The sequence below is a fragment of the Strongylocentrotus purpuratus genome, unplaced genomic scaffold (genome assembly GCF_000002235.5).
Source record: "Strongylocentrotus purpuratus isolate Spur 01 unplaced genomic scaffold, Spur_5.0 spur5_scaffold_4, whole genome shotgun sequence".
Classification (NCBI taxonomy): domain Eukaryota; kingdom Metazoa; phylum Echinodermata; class Echinoidea; order Camarodonta; family Strongylocentrotidae; genus Strongylocentrotus; species Strongylocentrotus purpuratus.
Window position 1 is genome coordinate 33,467,258 of NW_022145610.1, and position 21,343 is coordinate 33,488,600.

Genomic DNA, 21,343 nt, shown 5'->3' on the forward strand with positions numbered 1-21,343 from the left:
ACTATTTCTTATTTTGATGCAATATTTAGAAAATATTTTTTGAATACATTGTTGTCATCTTATCACCTTTATCATTTTATGATGCCTTATCATCCACCTACATGCCTTCTGCTTCTTAGAAGTCTTTCAACTTTTGAGAGCGAATATGGCATAAGTTTGTTAAGTTCTCATTCTAAACTTTATATGTGATTGCTATAGTTTATATTAGGACTGTATGCTATGTAAACATATTATACTGTAGTATATAAGATTAGGATCAGTGATTGTAAATTAGAAACACTGTCCCATCAAATTGTTCACCAATGGTTCGGTCATAGATCATCATTGAAGTGTAAGGAAAATCATTCTCTTCTGAAGAATAAAAACATGAGGCTTTGTTGTCGCCATGTTCACTTTAAACATGAAGGGCACAAAAGAGAACACAAACAATGATTTTCAAGTATATACATCAAGCATATACATCAAGTATATACATGTAATATACATGTGTATATATATTTCTTGTTGTGTCATTATATGCAATATATCATCTTTTGAGAGCCAGAATGGCATTAACTCCTATACTTTTAAACAAAATAAGGCGTGTCGGGCTCTGAGCAGAAGATATATACCACATCATGCTATACATATATATATACATATATATATATATATATATATATATATATATATACAGTAATACTGCAGCACTATATTTGCATTTCGTATATGTCCCACCTGATATTCATCTGTACCTCACTTTTCATATTTTACATATATCCGGTTTTGGAGTGTCCTTGTATATGCACCACCGTCTTTCACATTTCATTCCTGGTTGAGGTGTCTTATTCATCATCATCATATTTGCTGTCTAAATTTATTATATCATATAAAATGTATTATATTATATATCGAAGGGCTGAAGAACATTTATCAACTTTCTTTTCAGAATTTGATATGAATATTTAAAGTACAAGTATAATTCAGAGAGAATTATTATTACAGATAACTTTCATTTAAAACATATTTTAGTCTATAGGAATCTATTTGGTTTTATGGATAACATCACCTTGTTTTTCTTGTACATGCCTTATCATAGATAATTTGCATTCTTTGTCTTTCACGTTTCAAATAGGTTTCAACATTGCATTCTTATGTATTTTCTGAAGGTTTTGAAGAAGAAAAAAAAAGAACACATTATATAAAATACATGTATTACCGATAGAGATAAACTTTCACGATTGTATTGTGTAATAATGAGAAAAGCTGTTTTTACTTATAAGCCAAGCTAGGTGACAAGGATGTGATGTATGAGGCTTAGAATAAATCCCTCTTAGAAATGATGGATTGATGGAAGGGAAATATATCGGTCTGTTCACATTGAGGTCCAACTAATGCACTTGTTTTTAATAATTTGTTTTAGAGTCATTTTTCAAAATGACCAAGATAAACTATGTACCGTCCATTATGAAGGTTTTGCAATATAAGAATTGTTAAAATCTGATGATAATTAACAAAGTATAAGATAGATGTCTATATGTGTCTCTAATGGCTGTCTTTATTATGTAAATATTTGTAAATGTTCTATTTTTAAGAAATGTATGAACTTCTCTCCTTGGTCTGTGCCTTTGTTAATAAAGTATTTTCCTGACTGTGATACTTCAGTGTTTGTGTGATATTTGTTACATGCGAATGATGGGTCTTTGAGCATAAAATAAGTTTTTTGACCGATTTGATAAAACCTGATTGAGTAGTGACTAGCCATAGATTTGACACAGAGTTAACACCCTACTGGCTCACAACAGATGCAATCGTAGGTTGGTCTTCAACTGTTGATTGCGGATGATGTATTTGGTTGATTGGTAGATCATTTGATTTATTGTTTGATGATTGGCTCGTTTGATCGTTCATTAATTGAGTAATTGATTGGTTAGTGGATTTATGAATCAATTCAATGTTTAGTATTGATTGATCATCAGATGAGTGAAGTAATGGAATAAATGATTCATTGATTACTGGATTAATGCGCTATTAAATTCATCAATGGAATAGTGAATTGGTGGGGGAAATAAATAATTAATGGATTAAATTGCACCAATTAATCAGCAGATATAAGTGAACAGGTTGAATAATAATAATAATTACAGTGCTTATATAGCGCCTAACACTTATTTTGTCAGAAGTCTCTAAGCGCTCTACAATAATGCAGCATAATTACCCTGGCTTTAGTAGTGCAGCTGTTACGCGCGCTGCGTTTCAAGGAATAAATTCCTACCAGGTACCCATTTACTTCACCTGGGTGGAGTGTGGCAAAATGAATAAATCATTAATTGATCAGTGGATTGATTCATTTGTTAATCAATGGATAAGTGCATTTGCCCCCAACTTTGAATACTGGAATACATCTTCCCCCTCCCTCACCGCACCCCTCCCCCACCCCTTAGCCACTGGGGAAGGGTTGGGGGAACAACTGCTCTCTTCAGTCTTATTGAGGTGTCGTGGACGAGTGGATATGTCATCGGACTGTGGATCACAAGGTCCGCGGTTCAAGTCCCACCGCGGCACTAATGTCCTTTGGCAAGACATTGATCTACATTTGCCACTCTCCACCCAGGTGTTAAATGGGTACCCGGTAGGATGTGAAAGCTAATGTGCTTAGATTAGCAAGTGTGCGCTTGTAAAAATGACGCCAGGCTGGAATGCTCCCCAGGGAGTGGAGAATGTGCATACATTGTGTGCGGGTAAGCCTTGAATCCGATGACCGGGGTAATAGTATATAATAGTATATATATCTGTAAGGCTGTAAGGCTCTGATAGGGCCCTCCTGAAAAAGCGCCATATAAGAAATAGTTATTATTATTATTATTATAAAGCGGCAAGCCTTTGGTACACAACCCCAACATCGTAGCCCTTTCAAAAAAAATTTACCTCAAAATGTAACAATTTAAAAAGAATGTTGTTTAATTATCAGAGAATTTAAGGTTAAAAAATGCACACACGACATCCTCGATCCGCTCCCTTCTTTGACGCATTTGCTGTGTGCATGACAGATGCACTTCGATAAGCGCGTACTCTGCTGTGACGTAATAAAAGGATGCGCACACTACCCTATGTTGCTTACTGCGCCACAACACAATAGGGGGTGGATCAACAATGCAATGACACATTTTCAACACTGTACATAGATCATTAGATAGGGTCTAAATCACAGTATTTGATTAAAGGAAGCTTGAATTTTCATACCGGAAAAATGGCTAACATTTATACGAGACGGGATGGAAAGCCAAGAACAACTACCTTCGCAGATTTCAAGTTTCACAAAGATTTTTCTTATAAAAATACTAAACTTCAAACAGCAAGACTTTTGTCTCCGAATCGTAGTAAAAACCCACATTCACTTGGTTTGATCTACCAAAATCCGTACAACAAAGATAACCTGGTATGTGAGCACATTATTATTCTTTTCTTTTCTTGTTTGGTAAGCTTTGTTCTTCTATCAGACAATATACATGTACGTCTAGTCTACTTGATTATTATTAACATATACCGGTAGTATTTTTTTAAAAGATTACCGGAAATGAAAAGTAAAATGAAATGAAAATGGTATAATTAGGGCGAATGGCTGTATCTTACTTTTTTTAGCAAAACTCTACATGTTCAAAAACAATAACTAGTCTAAACGTGTAACGTTTGGCAAATCTCTTGACCTTCGCCTTCTCAACATTAAGATCTATGCAATCTATGTTATGACAAACTCCTGTGGGCCTAAATGCTCCTGTATCCCCTCGAAATTGTCTCTAATAATAAGTCCACATCTACCCTCCCTCCTCCTTCTCCTCTCTCTCTCTCTCTCTCTCTCTCTCTCTCTCTCTCCCTCTCTTCCTTTCTCTCTCTCTCTCTCTCTCTCTCTCTCTCTCTCTCTCTGTTTGTCTCCTCTTTTCAGACCTTCAGTATATGGAGCCCTCCGTTCTGCAAGAACTTCCAAGACAAGTTTAGCCATATGCGTAAGTTATTGTAGGATTTATCAATAGTCACTCCCCCGTTTCTCTTTTATTAAAGAACGCGGATGATATAGACCAGGCCTTCTCAACTAGTTTATTAGAAGTGCCAACACAAAAGGAAATTGTGGTTGAGGTGCCAAACTGTATGTTTTGTTTCTGTGCTGCGAGGGAGCGTAGCGACCAAGCCGACAGCGGGGGTGCAGGAGACGCAGCCCCCTGAAGCTGTTGGATTTTAGGGCACATTCTAAAGACCCAGATGTGGAATTTTTAACACCTTTTTATTCCCAAATATTTCAATCATAATTTCATATTGATGTGAAAAAATTAGTACAATTCCTGGGTACAATTACATTGGAGGTAAATTTATATGTACCTGTAGTTATTTTGGTGCAATAAACACAGGATAATTAAAGCCTCGGTCACAAATGCCATTACAAACTGCTACGAACGCCGTACGAACATTTTTTAGACGATGGAAATTCGGAAAGACAATGGAAAAACAGGGAGATTCGTACGAATTATCGTTCGTACAAATCTTTGTGAGCGTAGCATAAGTGAAAATCAAACAAACAAAAACAAGTTGTTAAATTTGGCAGCTGCATTGTAAGCCTATTGAAGATTAGAGCTCAGGTTTAAAGTCGTATAAAATTGTAAAAACCGTTAAATTCCCCTTTCTTCCTGTTTGGTAAGCAGACATTTTGGGCTCAACTTCAACTGCGAATTTTGATTTTGCTGAGTTTTTCATTCTAAAATATAATTATTAATTAATTATTTAATTAATTAATTTTTATTTTTGGGGGGCAACCGTGACAGTCGTGCGCCACTCCGACTGACCCAAAGCGCCACGAGTGGAGCGCGCGCCGCCAGTTGAGAAGGCCTGATATTTATTGTTGTGCAGCTGTATGTTTATGGTTGTATCACGGGTTATCTCGAGCCGACCAATGAGTACCAACTGGGCATGAGATGAAAACATATTGACAATGAATTGTTTAATTCTATAAGTTTTCGTTTTCACTGGCTGCCTGCCGTAGCAACAAACATCAAACTCCGTTTCGTTGACGATCAGCCATGCATGAAGTCTTCCGTCTTCTTTGTTGTTAGGGCAGGCAGCCAGTGGAACGGATTCGTTTCATAAACTTATGGAAATGCAAGCAATACTTTAAACCAACAGAACTTTGTTATTCCTGGCTCATTTTTCTTGATTGAGGTGTCATATGAAAGGGAAAAAAAATGAACTTTCTATAGAAATGTTTTTTTTTTTGAAATTCAGATATCGTTCGTAAAATGTCTCTTTGGTACCTAGCATTCGTATTTTGTTTATTACTCATGAGTGAAATATACATCATATGAGTTGCATCAAAATAATGAAAGAGGAGGATCTAAGCTTTACAAATATGTGCCATTTATTAATTATAATTTTGATTAAGTTATGATAAAACATCGATAATTCTTGGTTTCGTTTTTTCTGGGAGGCCGACAGGACATTCAAAAATAGATAGAAACAGAAAAGAGAGAGAGAGGAGAAGAAAGAGAGAGAGAGAGAGAGAGAGAGAGAGAGAGAGAGAGAGAGAGAACAAGGATGCCATTTATTAATTCGTAATGTCTACTGTTCGACTTTAACCGATCTGTAGCCTACATAATAGAAATAGCAAACAGTCATGATGAAATGTTCATTGTGTATAGACAGGGTTCTTTAATTTTAACATTTGTTTCCCTCTGGATTCATTATAGAAGAAACTAATTGGACTTGCAAACACGAGGCCACATGCGAGAACCTACTCGAACAAGGTAAGACTAAATAGCTGTCGGCGAAATGAAGATATATATCATTTAGATAATATTGGATTTCATAATATTTGTTTTTGAAATAAATTTTATCCCAAATAGTTTATGAAAAAAAGAGCAGTGGTCTTCGTAAGGAGCACTAACCTTTTTTCTTCCAAATTCGTGAGAAAATATTTAGCGCAGAATCAACACTCCCCCCCCCCCCCTCTTGCGCCAGGGGGAGTGGGCCGTCCTCTTTTTATTTCAGAAGAGGTTAAGTTTACCTGTTTGAGGGGGCCAGGGGTGGGCCCCGAGCCTCCGCCCCCCCCCCCCTAGAGTCCGCCACTGGTAGGAGGAGCCCTTCTTGATTCGCCTTCTGTCATCAAGGGGACTAGTGGAAGAAAGCGTTTGCATGCAAGATCTCTTCTACTAGCTGTTATGTGTTCTAGGTGTAAGTAATAATGAAGTACAGCTAATATATCCTACTAATAAAGCAACCTTCATCTTGCATCTGTCTCATTTCCTCAGATTTTCCGGGAAAGCCCCCGAAGATTCGCTACTCCACGAGCTCCACATCTCGACAGAGCTACCAGGATCCCGCCAAGCGTATGGCCAACTGGAAGAATTGTAGCCCCTTGCCGCCTACCCGGTACAGCTCTAATCCTGAGCGCAACCGTGACCCCGTGGTCGGGATAGGTGTGTTACAATACTTATGTTTTTGACTACATGAATAGATAGACAGATAGATAGTTTATTGGTTTCCACAATATCTCATTTTACAAAGAGTGTAACAACATATTGAAAATGATTATTTTATACATGTACATACAATACCGGTACACACTATTCAGAATATTGTCCATTAAGTTTAACTTAAAAGATAAAGTGGCGGAGCCTATGGAAAAGCAGAGCTTGCTGTGGATAGGCTCCTTAAACTAAAAATGACATAATTAACTAAAGTAAAGTTTATATAATACAAATACAAAGGGAGATTACAGGGATACATGAACCGATACTCACAATTAACTACAAAAGACAAGGAAAAGGGAAGGGAATATATCTGCAGCTTATTGAAACAATATTACAATATAGTTAGTTCTCGATATGAGTATATTATAAACATAGTTGGTATGGTCATACCGTTAGTTACTCATTGTAATGAACAAAAGTATACAGGTTGGAGACAAGAATAGTCAGGAATCAGGAATGAAAATATGTATTCAAACAATAACTTTTCAATTTTCTTCTGAATACATGTACACTTACAGACCTTTTAATCACAGAATCGAGAGAATTCCAGAACTTAAGACCTGTATATATTAAGGTATTTTGAGCAAAGCAAATGGGGGGGGGGGGGGGGGGGGGGGGGGGGGGGGGGGGGGGGGGGGGGGGGGGGGTGATTGTATAATTTTTGATTGGATTTTAATTTTGTCATATAGGAACAAGGCTATATAATGATTACCCCAAAATATGCCCCCCCCCCTATTTAAGTTCTTGTGTCCCTTTCACATTTGAAACCCAAAATGGCACCTGGAATTGTGAAAACCCTTATATGTGCCTTCCCCTTTAGCTGAATGCATCTCTTTCTCAATCCTCCCCCTTCTCTTTGTTTATCTACCTTTCCATCCATAATCTCTTCTTCCCCTCTCTTTCTCTGAATCATTATTAATTGTTGCTATAAGGCATACAATTTAAAAGCTTTACTTAAAAGCCATGCTCTTCTCCAATCCTTACCTTTGCATTCTTGTTATGCTTTTTCAACATTCAATGAATCATGATCAGAACTGAATATAATTCTTATTGTCATCATCATCATCATCAGTCACCTTAATGACCTTATCATTATAATCACTTTCCATCTATTCATCATTAATCATCATCTTCACCTGACATGTTACCAGTTTTCATCACTGCCCCCTCTCCCCAATCATCCCATCGTCAAATCACTACCAACAGACATGGGCATCGTTTCAAGAAACTGTCATAAGCACACCTTCACAGACATCCCATTTGGCATGGCTGTATTTGATCTAAAGTATACAATTCACCTAGCAAAACCCATTCGTGTACAGGTAGAATGTATGAAATCAAGCTCAAAAAGTATTAACCCAGCATTCTATCAGCCAACAGTTAAAGGTAATACAAAGTTTTGGTAATATCTCAACAGGTTTATGAAATTTAAAATTTGCATTACCATTGTGAAACCTAGTGTTAGAATAAGCATTTTGGAAAAAAAATTGGGCTCTAAAACGCTAAGGATATTGAGAAATGAAAATACATGTATCACATTTATTAGTGCTCTCGATAAATTTCAAATAGTGCCTGAGGCCATACAATGGTAGCTGCGACCATGAAAATCTCGGAATATGCAGTTCTGATATATAATTTTCAAACAGGAATAGAAAATCAGACAATTTTAGTAAGAAACATTGTTTGAAGATAAAGTAAGATCAATTTTGAGAGGAAGCTATACAACATAGAGAGTTTATTATTCACAATTTCATCACTTTAGACTTGTTTCAACAGCCACAGGATCGCATATGCTTCCAATATGTTCCTTTGAAACCAAATTCATGACCCCCATACCAAAACTTTGTATTATCTTTAAGGAGAATGAAGGGAACAAAAATCATCTACACCAAACCAAGTCAGACTTGCTTTTTGTGTGGGCCATATTCTATGCTAGTGCATATGTACGGGTGCGTCAATTAGTCTACCGTAGTCTCAAGTTGTTTTAATATCAATTGATAGTGTGTTTGTGCTAGTAATATCTATTTATAGACAAATTATTTGAAGCTCACATTTTGAATATAGCAACATGAAATCCGATGCATAAGGGACAAAATATTTGTTTGTGGTTCATACTCTTTACAAGCTTTTCAAAAGGGAGGTTGGTGAAATTGCAATTATTGCCTGTTTGCAGCCAGAAGGGTGTTAGCTCTGTAAAACTGATGTAAGTTAACACCCTTCTGGCTCCAAACAGATGTCATGAAAGATAAATGAAACACTGTCCTATAACCATCCTGATCAACACCACTCCGCTTCTCATCAAATCGTTTTGTCTCTTCTTTCTTTCACTTCAGTTCCGAATGCAGTTGTTCTACCACCCATCAACAAAGACGAGAAGAACACGCCCCCAAACTCTGCCACAAACCTCACCAGCTAAGAAACATGAATACAAACAACTTCAAATGGAAACATAAACCTGTATCTCATTTCTTGTAGGGAATAAAATTATCTTTATTACATTGTAAAAACCAATTAGACTTCATGAATAGGAACAAAGAAATAAATAATTCCTTTTTAGTACAACATACAAAATCATGTAAACCAATCACTGATTTTGTCAAGGAATTTAACTTCGAGGAAAAGAATAGTTTTTATCACTGTTACAATAAGTACCATAAATTAAGCTTGTCAGAATTGTTTTTGTTATTGTATATACATGTATATATATATATTTGAATAAATTCAAAGAGAAATGCATTAAATTTGTAATTTCTTGTGTGTCAAATAAAGAGAGAATTGCAAGATGTGTAGTAAAGGTAATACAGAGGGATGAAAGTGGTCATTGATTTGATTTGCTTTGTTTGTTTTTGTTGCATCAAGTTGTTGGAAGACAAATCAATAACCAAATTTGTTCAACTAGCTTTAATTAAAAGAAGACAACAAACACTGGATTTACTGTATTTGCCTGATATATCTGTTGTGCTCATAAATACACTCATCTCCTTATCTTGGGGATTCCATTTTTGTCTGTTATCATTTCCAGGGCCTCGTTGCATAAAACTTACCATTGATAATAACTTTGCCATCAATGGGAACTACCATGGTAACAGGGCTCAACAGCCAATCAAAATCAAGGTTTCCATGGTAGTTACCATTGATCGCAAAGATACCATCAATGGTAAGTGTTGTGCAACAGGGCCCTGGGATGTACATGGGTGTGTCTAGAAAAAAAAGGAAGATAAGGAGCATGTGTCTATCTGGTTCTGATGACATGCCATGCATCTGGCAGGCTAGCATGCTACCATCACACCGAGTCCTGTGGGTTCTGATGACATGCCATGCATCTGGCAGACTAGCATGCTACCATCACACCGAGTCCTCTGGGTTCTGATATGCCCGTTACATAATCACTCTTTGCTTGCAACAGACTCTCTCCAGAACAATGCAGGTTTCTGCTTGGAAAAACCAGATTGGCCGATAGTAAGAATTGCTGAAATGGGGCCTGCAGCTTCGCAAATTCTTTTTCAGAATGCCCTGAAGAGGGATTGGGGAAGTATTCTTTCATGACATGCAGCTCAGCTGCCCTTCAATAGTCTGCTTTCTGTTAGAGTCTGTTGAATGATACAAGCATCATGGAAGACCTGTGCATTGTAACACTGGCACGTAGTTCCACAATCACTTACACCTGTGTAAGGGAGTCTAATCCATCATTTTTAAAAACTAAGTCTGAATTGTGCAAGTGGGGTCACCTTTCATCCTTTATCTGCAAATCGTCCATAATCTCACAAAGATCAAAGTCTGATTCCCAGCGTGACGATACCGACTTAGCGTACTTCTGGAGTGAACGTGCCCCATCCCTATATTGCACCTTCATCTTGTCAGCGCCATCGCTTGTCCGCTGCGGAAGACAGTGGACGATTTCATTGATGTCATCCTCCATAGGACTAGTGTAAACAGAAGGGAAGTGTGTTTGAATCTCAGACATGACCGATTCCTTCAGGACGTCATCACGACAGGCAAAGTTGAGGATAAATATACCTGGGATGACAAAATGAGATAACGATGAATGGGATATAATCACTAATGCTTGATCTGATATTTGCTCTGGCTTTATTTTGCCAAAGATATAGGCCCGAATTCACAAAGGAGATCGAAACGCGTCATATGATGCCGACAAACCTCCTTTGTGAATTTGGGTCCATACAGTTTGGGGTTAGGTTTAATTAATTATGTTCGGTTCAGGGTTAAAGTTAAACATTAAATTATGTAAACATGGAGTAACTGTCACTGCAACAAATGTTGTAGAACCCATCAATAATAGTCCCCCTACCTAGGTATCTTACTATTACATGAATATTGTAGCAATATGGTATGATTGTTTTTACTTATACAAAGCTCAAGCAAGTATAATGTCCCTCTAAGGCAAGATGCACCTGTACCATGCTTGAAATTATTTGCTTTGAGTGGTCACTGTATTATATCACTAACATACTTCATTTATTTCTTAAATGATAAAACTTATAAACTTTGACCTTTTTATAGAAGGTCGAATATGAAAATATGAAACTGTACCATGTTTTAAAATAATTGATTTGAATGTACACCAAACAGTTGTATAGGGACCAATCCCATCCTTAACTGAATTGGCCTTGTAAACCTTTACATGAAATGACATGACCTTTACCTTGTGTAGGATGCAGTATTCTCTTGACCCTCTCCAAGACGACTGGTTCCACAAAGGCCTTAGGAGGACAGCTAAGACCCTTGGTGCTATCCTTGCTGTCGACATCAAACAGGACTACATTGTACAGGCTGGGCGGATCTGAGTATTAGAATGGAGAATAATACAAACAATAAGTTATACTTGTAATCATGATAATAACAATACAGTCAAACCTGTCTATAGCGACCGCACAAGGGAAACACAAAAAGTGGCCTTTGTAGACAGGTGGTCTTTGGAGACAGGTTCCTTTAGTACATGTAGTTAATGTTTCAATAAGAAACCATTTTCAAGGGCAACAACAAATGTGGCGATTGTAGACAGTTGGTCACTAAAGAAGGTTTGACTGTAGTATGTTATATTAATAAGGGGTACAGCTGTATCTGATACGCACTTCACAATGTTGTGATTACCCCTTGCCATTGGATTTCACAACTAAACTTAAGACTTTTCACCATCTCTCAATCATCACGCCCTGGAGGTCAAATTGACCACCCCCCCCCCCCCCCCCAGTTACATTGTAAGATAGGGTTAATGCTGATGCATGCCAAGAACTCGAATCCAAGAATATTTTTATCCACAGCCAGCACCTTTTCCACAAGACCACCATGTTTCTACATATGTATTGCTAATGGATCCTACCTATGGAGCTAGGCTCTGCATACATACCCTTCTGAGCAGCAGACTTGATGAAGTCTAGACCATCTTGTATGTGGATTCTGAGTCTCTCGTCTTCAACCAGGCCAAACCAGGACTTGGCTACGTCTTTCAGCATGGGGTCCAGCTCCACCACATCTAACTCCAGCTAAACAAAACACATGTTAATCACAGCTTTATAAATCATCAAGATAATTATATCTTATGCTACGGTCACAAAAGTTCGTATGAACGATAATTTTGTACAAATCTCCCTATTTTCCATTGTCTTCCCAAATTTTCATTGTCTGAAAATCATTTACACGGCGTTCGTAGCAGTTTGTAATGGCATTTGTGACCTAGGCTTTAGACAAATGCTCTTAGACAAATCCTACCTATTAAGGCTCCTTCAGATATGGCGCCGCAAAACTGCTGCGTTTTTTAATGACGCAAGGTGCAATATACTTCACATTTCTGTATCTTATAACACAGAGCTCAATAAGTATTCACAGGATCTTCGTTTTGCGCAGTTTCCATTCATTTACACGTAAAGAAAAAAATAGCCACTTTTTTGCAGGGGTTTATTGCATCATATCTGAAGGAACCTTACCTCTGGAAAAAAAACTTTAAATCATCCTAACCCTACACCTAAAACCTAAACCCAGTCCTGTAGGGTGGCGTGGTTGAGTAGATACGTCACCGGACTGTCGATCACAAGGTCTGCGGTTCAAGTCCCGCCGCGGCACTAATGTCCTTTGACAAGACATTGATCTACATTTACCACACTCAAGCCAGGTGGTGTAAATGGGTACCTGGCAGGAATTAATTTCTTGAAAGTTGAAATGCTAGAGCGCCGAAATGGAAGCTGTGCCAAAGCCAGGGTAATAATCTCCCTCTGCGCTTCAGAATAGTTTACTAGATCGATGGCGCATATTAAATGCTGTAGTAATATTAATCCGAACAGTATATCTTTGAAGAAATAAAGCCCAGAGTAAACATTGCTGGAATACATGTAGGATCACTATCATCAAACAATAGAAGGCAATGAAAGATTTCTTAAATGATGTACTACCACAAGTACTGTATTACAAAACAGAGACCGTCAGTTAACAACTAAATTATTCATACCTTTACCAAGGTTTGTTATTCTTAAAGAATGTGGAAAATTGATTTGTCCCACTTTATGTTTCTTGAGAATGTGACATATTAAAGCTTCATTACATTAAAGCTCTAAAGGTATGCAACAAAGGCCCTCATTCGACCAGTCCACCTTTCATTCTTGAGTTACAAAAAAAACAAAAACATGAAATTTACAACGGGTATGCATAATTAAGTTTTACAGTGTATATTTGCAAACTGCTTGTAAAAGAATATGGGAAGCTAACACCTCAAACCGTAGGAGGAGCCCTTTAACCCTGTTCTTCAGAAGGTCTCGACATTTCAGGACAAGGATCTAGTCCAGGCATAAGAAAGCCTTTCTCTATGATTCTTAAAACGAATCTATAAATTACTTGATCTTATAACAGAGACCTACCTTTGGGAATTGTTTGTAGAGGAACATTGGAAGACCACCACCCCCTAGTCCAATGAGGAGCCCTCTGGCCCTGGTCCTGAGCAGGTCCAGGCACCCTGGGATCAGAGCTAGTCCAGCTGTCATGATGCGATGGAAAGTCATGGAAAGGTAGAGGTGGTCGACCCTGGTCACGGCTTTTCCTCTCTTCTTCCCACTCTTTGATCTAGGCTTTTCTGAATGGGGAATAGAAAGAATTACAAAGACCTTTACCGAAATGAAAATAAATGATTCAGATTTAATCAAACTGTAATCAACAGTGATCTTTGCACAGACAGGTTAAGTCATCTTCCAAAAACAACTGTCTCCCTAAGGCTATGTGCTTCAATTTGGTACTAACTGCTTCATTTTGCCATATCCCATTCTCCCACAATTTTTTTTTCTTTTAATGCATAATAAGCTTTCTTTTCTAGCATTTAAATATTCAATAAAATAATTTCACCTAAGGTACTTGTCAGCTTGTAAGAAGAAAGGAAATTTGTAAGAAAAATATGATTTTTATTGACAATTTGGTCAGGAAAGTTGATAAATTACACCCATTGGAAAATGATTTCCTTAGTTAGATGTAGATTCTTACCAGTGACAAGCTTGGCCTGTGATTGGACGATGTTTGGGTTGGATGAGAAGATGATCTGACGATACATCCCTCCATCTTCTCCTCTCACATCCTCCACGATGACCATGTTGCCATGGGAACCCTCTGCTTCGTATCTGACCTCCCTGTCACCCACATCCTCACCGATAGAGAGGAATGGAACCTATTCATGGTGAAGATTCACAAAAAATCCAAAAGTAATTTTCCATGTCTTATAATAACTCATGAGGTAATTTTTATACAATTTTGTACAATGTATGTAAACCAAAAAATATAAGTGAAGAGAGAGACAGAGGGGGGGGGGGGGGGGGCAAAGTCATAGATGTGAAATGGAACGTATTGAAGTTGGAGATTAAAGAAGAATAAAGAAATTTTCCATGCCTCAAATTTATCATAAGGTACGGGGGGGGGGGGCAAAGTCATAGATGTGAAATGGAACGTATTGAAGTTGGAGATTAAAGAAGAATAAAGAAATTTTCCATGCCTCAAATTTATCATAAGGTACTTTCAGAAGAGAAAGGGGGGGGGGGGGGAGCATGGCAGCAATGATAAAGATGCCGGGCACCATGTAATGAACAGAAGCAAAACAAAAAGGGCATAGACCAAAGTCCTCACTGACATTTTTCAACTTCTCTAAACTAGTCATCAGGTGATGTTAAAGTGGATGGGAAAATAATGGTGACAGACTTCATGTTTAGAAGATAAATAGTGATAAATGGTGAGAGAGTGGGAGGGGGGGGGGGGGGTCTAAGGTAAGGTAAAAGTGGGACATTGGTGACCCCTCCCCCCCCCCCCCCCCCCTCCACTTCCTCACCATGTGCTACAGCTAATGACAAAAACTGACTTACAGTCCAGAAAGGCTGCCATTTTTGTTCCCTTGATTGTTCTTTCTATCGTCTCTTTATTAAAGTATATAAAATAATGCTCTTTTAGCTCCGAACATATTATATGGAGTTTTGAGAGCATTACCAACCTTACCTGGGTGTTAGAGGGCAGCTCCGAAGGTTTAAGCTCCATCACTTTGGACGAGAGCTCTGTCTTGATGCTATCTATCGATTGATACAGATGGCCTCGATGGAGCGTCACCACGACCAGACGCTGAAAGCCTGCTTGATCGGCTAACTGCCCTCTTCCTCTGTCTGTACCGAAGAGGTACTCTGTCTCTCTGAAGCAGAAACAAGAGATATTGGCTAAGTGAAGTTAGGATTTCTTATTTGGAATTGAAGCTAAATAAAATAAATTGTAAAGACAGATAGGAGTGAGTTTGTACAGGGGAATCCCATCATCTGCCTATTCAGCCTTATATTAAGTGTAACAAATCTTTGGGAATCAAGTTTGAATTTAAATCTGACAGCTTTTACCCTAAGCACATACTATAATACAACTTCTGAACAGCCACTGCTGCAATCACATTTCTCAAAATAAATTCTTTTCCCAAACAAAAAATGTTCTCTTGTATCTCGTCGGTAATTGTAAGAAATTCAAAACTGGATATAGTCTCGTGAATGGTGGCGTGAATGCTGCTTCCAAGATTACTACCTGCATTAAACAGGTATTCCTGAATCCAGTGTTCGCAAACTACTATGCACCATATTAGGGAAATTCCCTGAATGCCATTTCCATTTAACCTACAACAAAAGAACTCTCATGTGTCTTGTAAATTGTTAAAATCTGTAAAAAGGAAGCAGTAACAAAGTAGTCCTTCATTCACACTTCCTATGATAATAATTAATACTGGATAGAAATATATGTTTTACTATTCTACAAAATTGCTCTGTTGAAGTTTCATATACGGTATGAACTTATGCAGAACGGTAGATCAATGCATCAAACACAGCTGTGCTGACTTTAAGCATATAGACATATCAAACATACAAGACAAATAAATTTATCAATCTACCTCTGAAAAAAAACTGGAAAACCTCCTCTCATTTAGTAGTCTATGACTGCAGATTGCTTAAGATTATCTGATTCCAAATATCCAGTTAGTCTCTTACTCAGTGATCAAGGAGCGAATCAATGAAGGTATGAATATAAAGCATTACGTCAGTCACCAGGATAGAATGCTCCACTTGCATTTTTTAATATATTGAACTTTGAACTTTTAGTCAACAAAATATAAAGGGAGTTGTGTGATGTTCTTATCATAGCATGCATCATTTGTTTGCCATTGACTGCCATTCCAACAAATAACATATACAGGTATTTTTTCATTACTTGGAATAAGGCATTATTTATTTTACTTGGCAAATAGACTTGGACTTTGTTTTACTTCACCTCATACATGAATGCGGTGTCATTAAGCTTACAGTTGCACAAGAAGAGCTAAATTACAGTGGGCAACAGCAATATTGCACTTGAAAGGCCACCAAAAAAAATAATGGGGGAAAAGTACATGGCCTCTAAAGAATTTTAATTATTTCTATAAAAAATTCCCCACATTGCTCTCAAAACAATACACATACTTAACATGGCAAAATCAAAGTGATGTAGAAATGGGGAAGTTCAATTTAGTTATGAAGAATGAGGAAAATTATGAAATAAGCATAACAGTATCTGAATGATTTGAATTGAAATCATTGCTTTCATCACTTTTAATTCAATTATTAATGATAATATAAGAGCCCATAATAACCAAGAACATAAAACATAATGAGGAAAGAATTGGTGACAGTATGGATGGAAGGAAAACAAATATATAAACACATAATAAAAAACTCCTTCATTGTTTATGGTGGAAGAAGCATTATTACATGCAAGTGGGTTACTCTAACTGGCTTTGCTCCATCCATAACTCACAACATCTCAGGTTTGAATATATCTGGGCCCCGTCTTACAAAGAGTTGATATCAATCGTAACTTAATTGTGATTGATATCAATCGTAACTATGTACATAAGAGATAGGAGACTGCAAACTTGCGATTGATTGGAGGACTTACAATTGATTTGGATCGATCGTAACTCTTTGTAAGACGGGGCCCTAGTCATTGACTTGGTACTCAATGGCTCAAAGGTCAGTTCAGACAAAAAATGTAGTACAAATTACAGATTTTATATCAATTTATGTTCATACATGTAGCTGTCCCGGCCACCCCCCCCCCCCCACCCGGGGACTTTCACACCGGAGATAGGGGAGGGGGGGGGGGTGTGCTTTAAAAAGAGGGAACGTGCATACAAGTACCCTAAATAACACTGCATGGGGGAGGGGGCGGGATAGCTGCACAGTACTTGGTTACGTATGGGACAGTTAATGACGAAATATCTTGGACTTGCCCATCATGGCAAATATAAGAAATCTGGAGGTCAGAATATGTTCCAGACTAGATTACATACCTTCCTTGTGGTACAATGAAGATGGCAAACTTGTTAGCTGGTACTCTCCCCTTAGGTTTATCCACAATGTAGAGAGTGAAGCGAGGGTTCTCATTGCTGGGTGCGTAGAGGTCTAAAGACAGAGATTCATCGCAGAACGACCTAAATGAAAATAATCAGAATATGTTAGAATTTAAAATGTACCGCTTAAACTCCAAGGTTTTTCAAGTGAAATAAGAAGTTTAAAAAGCCTTAATATTTCTCTTGAAAGTTCAGGTATTAAGTAATAAAGAATAACAAAAACATAATTTCGCATAAGGGGCTAAAGGTGTGTGATGGGCATTTAATCACTCCTCTTCTGGACAGAGCATAGCGTTCTCTAGTACTAAAGAGATGTGTTAACTATGAATATGGCTGACTTACATGTACACAAATTATCTTCTATGTAACAATTCACATACAAACAAGTATGTGAGGCACAATGGCTCAGTTGTAGAGCAGGTTCATAATAAATTTGATGCACTAGTGTACTTTGGTATGGCATTATTCCTCATTACCAAGTCCCTCAGAGAGGACTAAAAGCTATCGGTCCCCTGGTTGCTTACCGGTACTTACAAGCATACACATGCTTTCTTATCAATCGGTAAAACAAAACACAACAACCAACCTTCAAGTCCACAAATCCAAATTAAGAATTCATACAAACTGACAGAAAGCTTGGTTCAGAGATATTAATTTAGTAGCTCTGTTCTTCCTAGAGGTCCAATAAAACAATAACATTAGGACTCATCTTTTACCTATTCAGTTAAACCTGCCCTGATATATAAGATTATGTTTCCCAAGAGATCTCTCAGAACTCAGATTAATTTCCTTTGTTGAGCCCGATTTTGGTCTGGTGTAAGTAGTAGAATACTGGCCGATGTGTTTGTCCTGAGATTAAAAGTACATTCACCTCTTGTGTAAGCTGTGTTGTAACATAGCATAGTCTTGTTGGCTTTTGATGGCTTTCATGACATCCTCTATAGATGATACTCTCTCTGGGCTCCTCCCTTCTGATAAGCTCAGCTCCAAGATCTAAAGTGCAAAGAATTCAAAGACATGAGTACTATAAACCAGAAAATGATCATGTATGAAACCTTTGCAAAGTTCGCAAGTGGACAAGACTCATAGAAGTTTCATGATGCAAACAAAGCAACACTCAATTTTTGCAATTCATGTAAGTTTTTGCAATGAACATTGTCGTTGTAAACAACTGATGTGAAAATTCCTGTCTTCACAGTATCTTGTGCAAAGACACACAGGTATAGTCTTTTAAAGTTTACTTTACATTTATGACTTTTATATTTTCTATGATTGATCACTAAGAACTCTAATAACTCTTTGACACCTTTGTTCTTGATTAGTCAAATGATTACTGAATACACATACTCACTGGACTCTGTGTTGCTGCCATCTTTTTGAACTTGGTGGACACCACTATGAAGATGGGCATAGGTGAGCTCGATTCAGACCCTTCATCTTGGTTTGGTGTGTCTATCTTGTGTATTCTCACCATCCATCCTCTGGTAAAATAAAAGGAAAATAAAAACATCGGGAAACTAAAGGTAATACTTGTACAGTGAAACCTTTCTATAAAGACCACCCAAGGGAGACAAGAAAATGGTCTTTGTAGACAGGTGGTCACTAAAGCAGGTTTGACTGTACGAGTATCTTTACTACCATTTTAAAGAAAATCTTATTACAGAGGTTCTTTCAACTTACGTACCGAGCTTTCATTCCATCTACATTTTCTTAAATGAACATAAATAAATAAATGGGCCACAGCTTAATACAACGGCATGTATGTGAATGAGCTCTTAGCGCACTTACTCAGATGAGAAGTGGCCTAGTAGTTTTCTGATGAGATGCTCCTGAGCCAGCGTGATGCAGACATAGCGCCCTCCGACTTTGAGAACTCGGCCAATCTCTCCAAACGTCTTCTCAACAGAGGCAACAGTTTCTTGACCCTGGTCAGTCATACGAGCATCGAGGTTACCTCTGTCGAGCACCACAGTGAATGAAGAATCCTCGTAAGTCATCTGCAAAGAATTGGGAAAAAAGGAGAATACATTAGAGTGAAGGAGATGTTTGTTTACAGGGTGAAAAGAGAAGAAAAGAAAAGGAAAGGAAAGGAAAGGAAAGGAAAGGAAAAGAAAGGAAGAAAGGAAGAAAGGAAAGGAAAGGAAGAAAGGAAAGGAAAAGAAAGGAAGAAAGGTAAAAAAGGAAGACAAAGAGAGAGAGAGAGAGAGAGAGAAGGGGAGAGCCCATGCATTTACCTGGGTTACATCCATTCGCTCAAACTTCATCTTCGGTCTCTGCTTGGCATTCTTCATGGTCTTCTGCTTGACAACACTGTCGACATCATCGATGTTGACAAGCTGGTGGTACCCGACATCATACAGGTCCTCGCTGAGCCGAGAGTTACCACATCCAACTACGAGGGTCTTGTCGCTTGTGCGGATATACTTGTGCAGAATGCCGCAAAGATTAGGGTATTCCCCATACCTGCAAAACAAGATGAGTTAAAGGCCTTATTACACTGTAGCCATATTTAGGAGCAAGAGGGGAGGGGAGGGGAGGGGAGGGGAGGGGGAGGGGAGGGGAGGGGAGGGGAGGGGAGGGAGGGGGAGGGGGGGAGGGAGGGGGGGGGGGGCTGATGGAGGTTACTTTCAAGACCTAAATCGCTGCTACACGTAAGCCTCATCCTCATTTTTTCTAAATATATGTGTCTGGACACACAACCCCCCCCCCCCCCCCCCCCCCGTCTTAAAAAGTGTTGCAATTAATCGCAACTACACCTGTATGGACATGAGAGATCTAGGAGTCACTGTAGACTTGCGATTGATTGGAGGACTTGCAAGTGATTCAGATTAATCGCACTTCTTTGCAAGAGGCTAGACGTGCGGGCGCAGGTCTCTGTAAATTGGCCTGTAAAAATACAAAAACAGCTTTATTGGACTGCATGCAGCATAGATCACTATAGTTTTGAGTCTCACATTACATTTACCTTGATTTACCTTGATGTTGGGCTTCAAGTATAATTACTTATATGCCCCTCAGCAGCAGGATTAATATCTGTATGTACTGGGGATTGCGCCTACGTCGGAGCTCCGGACAATGCAATAGCAAGGAAACATTTCTTTAGGGTTGTACATGTCATATTTAGCTCTCCATGCTTTTTCCAGGTTGGATTTGAATGAGTTTACAGATGGGCTATCAATTACATAAGCTGGAAGCGCATTCCATAAATTGATGACTCGCTGTGAAAACGATCCCATTCGGATAGAAGTGAAGGCTCTAACTTTTGATAGTTTGAAGCTGTGGCCACGTGTTCTGTCATTCAAAGGTCTCAGAAAGAATTGGTTGGGGTCACTGCGGTCAATCCCATGGATCCCATGGAATGCATTCAAAAATTGAAATGGACTTTTATTCTTTGAAGAACAAATCATCAATTGATTGACACGACCGAAATCAAGCTTTGGTCTCTGATTTTGTGATATCATTATCATCATCAACAGTTGATCCAAAGAGACTATTATAGTATACGTCTGGCTCCACTGACTGCCTCTATACATACGGGGAAGGTTTACAAATGTCAGTTTTATTCAAGAAATTCTGTCTATTGATTGACCGTGCATCAGACAAGATTGAAAACATGATTCAATTTGGAATAAAAAAAGAACTTAACTTACCACTCGAATGCCTGGTTTCTATGTTTCTTGAGCAAAGATTCCCAGTACTGAGCAGAATCAATGTCTGATGATGTCTTTGGGAGCAGATCCATTATGCAATCAGACAAATCCAATGTTGCTTTACTTGCTTTTATTCATGTGGATTCTGCTTGATCATCATATCATGCGGCCACATATAACTAGCTGTCTGTACACGTACACACAGCAAAACTAGCGACCGGGTGGCCGCGACCACGCCGGGCCGGGCCGGGAGGCCGAGGGTACCGTACCGGTAGCTAGTGCCAGCGCTAGCGCTATGTGCTTCA

At 38.4% G+C, this 21,343-nt stretch overlaps 2 protein-coding genes across 2 annotated transcripts; one reads left to right on the forward strand and one right to left on the reverse strand.

Moving 5' to 3' along the window:
• Nucleotides 1-3,182: 3,182 nt before the first annotated feature.
• Nucleotides 3,183-8,910, forward strand: LOC105440877. The gene is made up of 5 exons (XM_011671461.2): nt 3,183-3,418; nt 3,923-3,983; nt 5,712-5,768; nt 6,273-6,440; nt 8,828-8,910. The coding sequence occupies exons 1-5, from the start codon at nt 3,230-3,232 to the stop codon at nt 8,908-8,910; spliced, it is 558 nt and encodes a 185-aa protein (XP_011669763.1). The 5' UTR covers nt 3,183-3,229.
• A 44-nt stretch (nt 8,911-8,954) lies between these two features.
• Nucleotides 8,955-21,279, reverse strand: LOC754600 (eEF1A lysine and N-terminal methyltransferase). Its single transcript, XM_030997046.1, has 12 exons — nt 21,039-21,279; nt 19,623-19,851; nt 19,177-19,385; nt 18,740-18,869; nt 18,260-18,381; nt 17,329-17,469; nt 14,973-15,159; nt 13,977-14,157; nt 13,364-13,575; nt 11,863-11,998; nt 11,158-11,295; nt 8,955-10,511 (listed from the first exon to the last, which is right to left on the reverse strand). Exons 1-12 carry the CDS (start codon nt 21,128-21,130, stop codon nt 10,219-10,221), a joined length of 2,070 nt encoding a protein of 689 aa, XP_030852906.1. The 5' UTR covers nt 21,131-21,279; the 3' UTR covers nt 8,955-10,218.
• Nucleotides 21,280-21,343: the final 64 nt, after the last annotated feature.

What these genes read in the sequence shown, in the direction of transcription:
- LOC105440877 (XM_011671461.2), top strand. Translation starts at nt 3,230, where the DNA reads ATGGCTAACATTTATACGAGACGGGATGGAAAGCCAAGAACAACTACC. An exon ending in AGACAAGTTTAGCCATATGC is followed by an intron (nt 3,984 to 5,711) that starts GTAAGTTATTGT and finishes GATTCATTATAG; the next exon opens with AAGAAACTAATTGGACTTGC. An exon ending in CGAGAACCTACTCGAACAAG is followed by an intron (nt 5,769 to 6,272) that starts GTAAGACTAAAT and finishes TCATTTCCTCAG; the next exon opens with ATTTTCCGGGAAAGCCCCCG.
- LOC754600 (XM_030997046.1), bottom strand. Translation starts at nt 21,130, where the DNA reads ATGGATCTGCTCCCAAAGACATCATCAGACATTGATTCTGCTCAGTAC. An exon ending in AGCTGCCCTCTAACACCCAG is followed by an intron (nt 14,158 to 14,972) that starts GTAAGGTTGGTA and finishes CACCATGAATAG; the next exon opens with GTTCCATTCCTCTCTATCGG. An exon ending in AATACTGCATCCTACACAAG is followed by an intron (nt 10,512 to 11,157) that starts GTAAAGGTCATG and finishes TTGTCATCCCAG; the next exon opens with GTATATTTATCCTCAACTTT.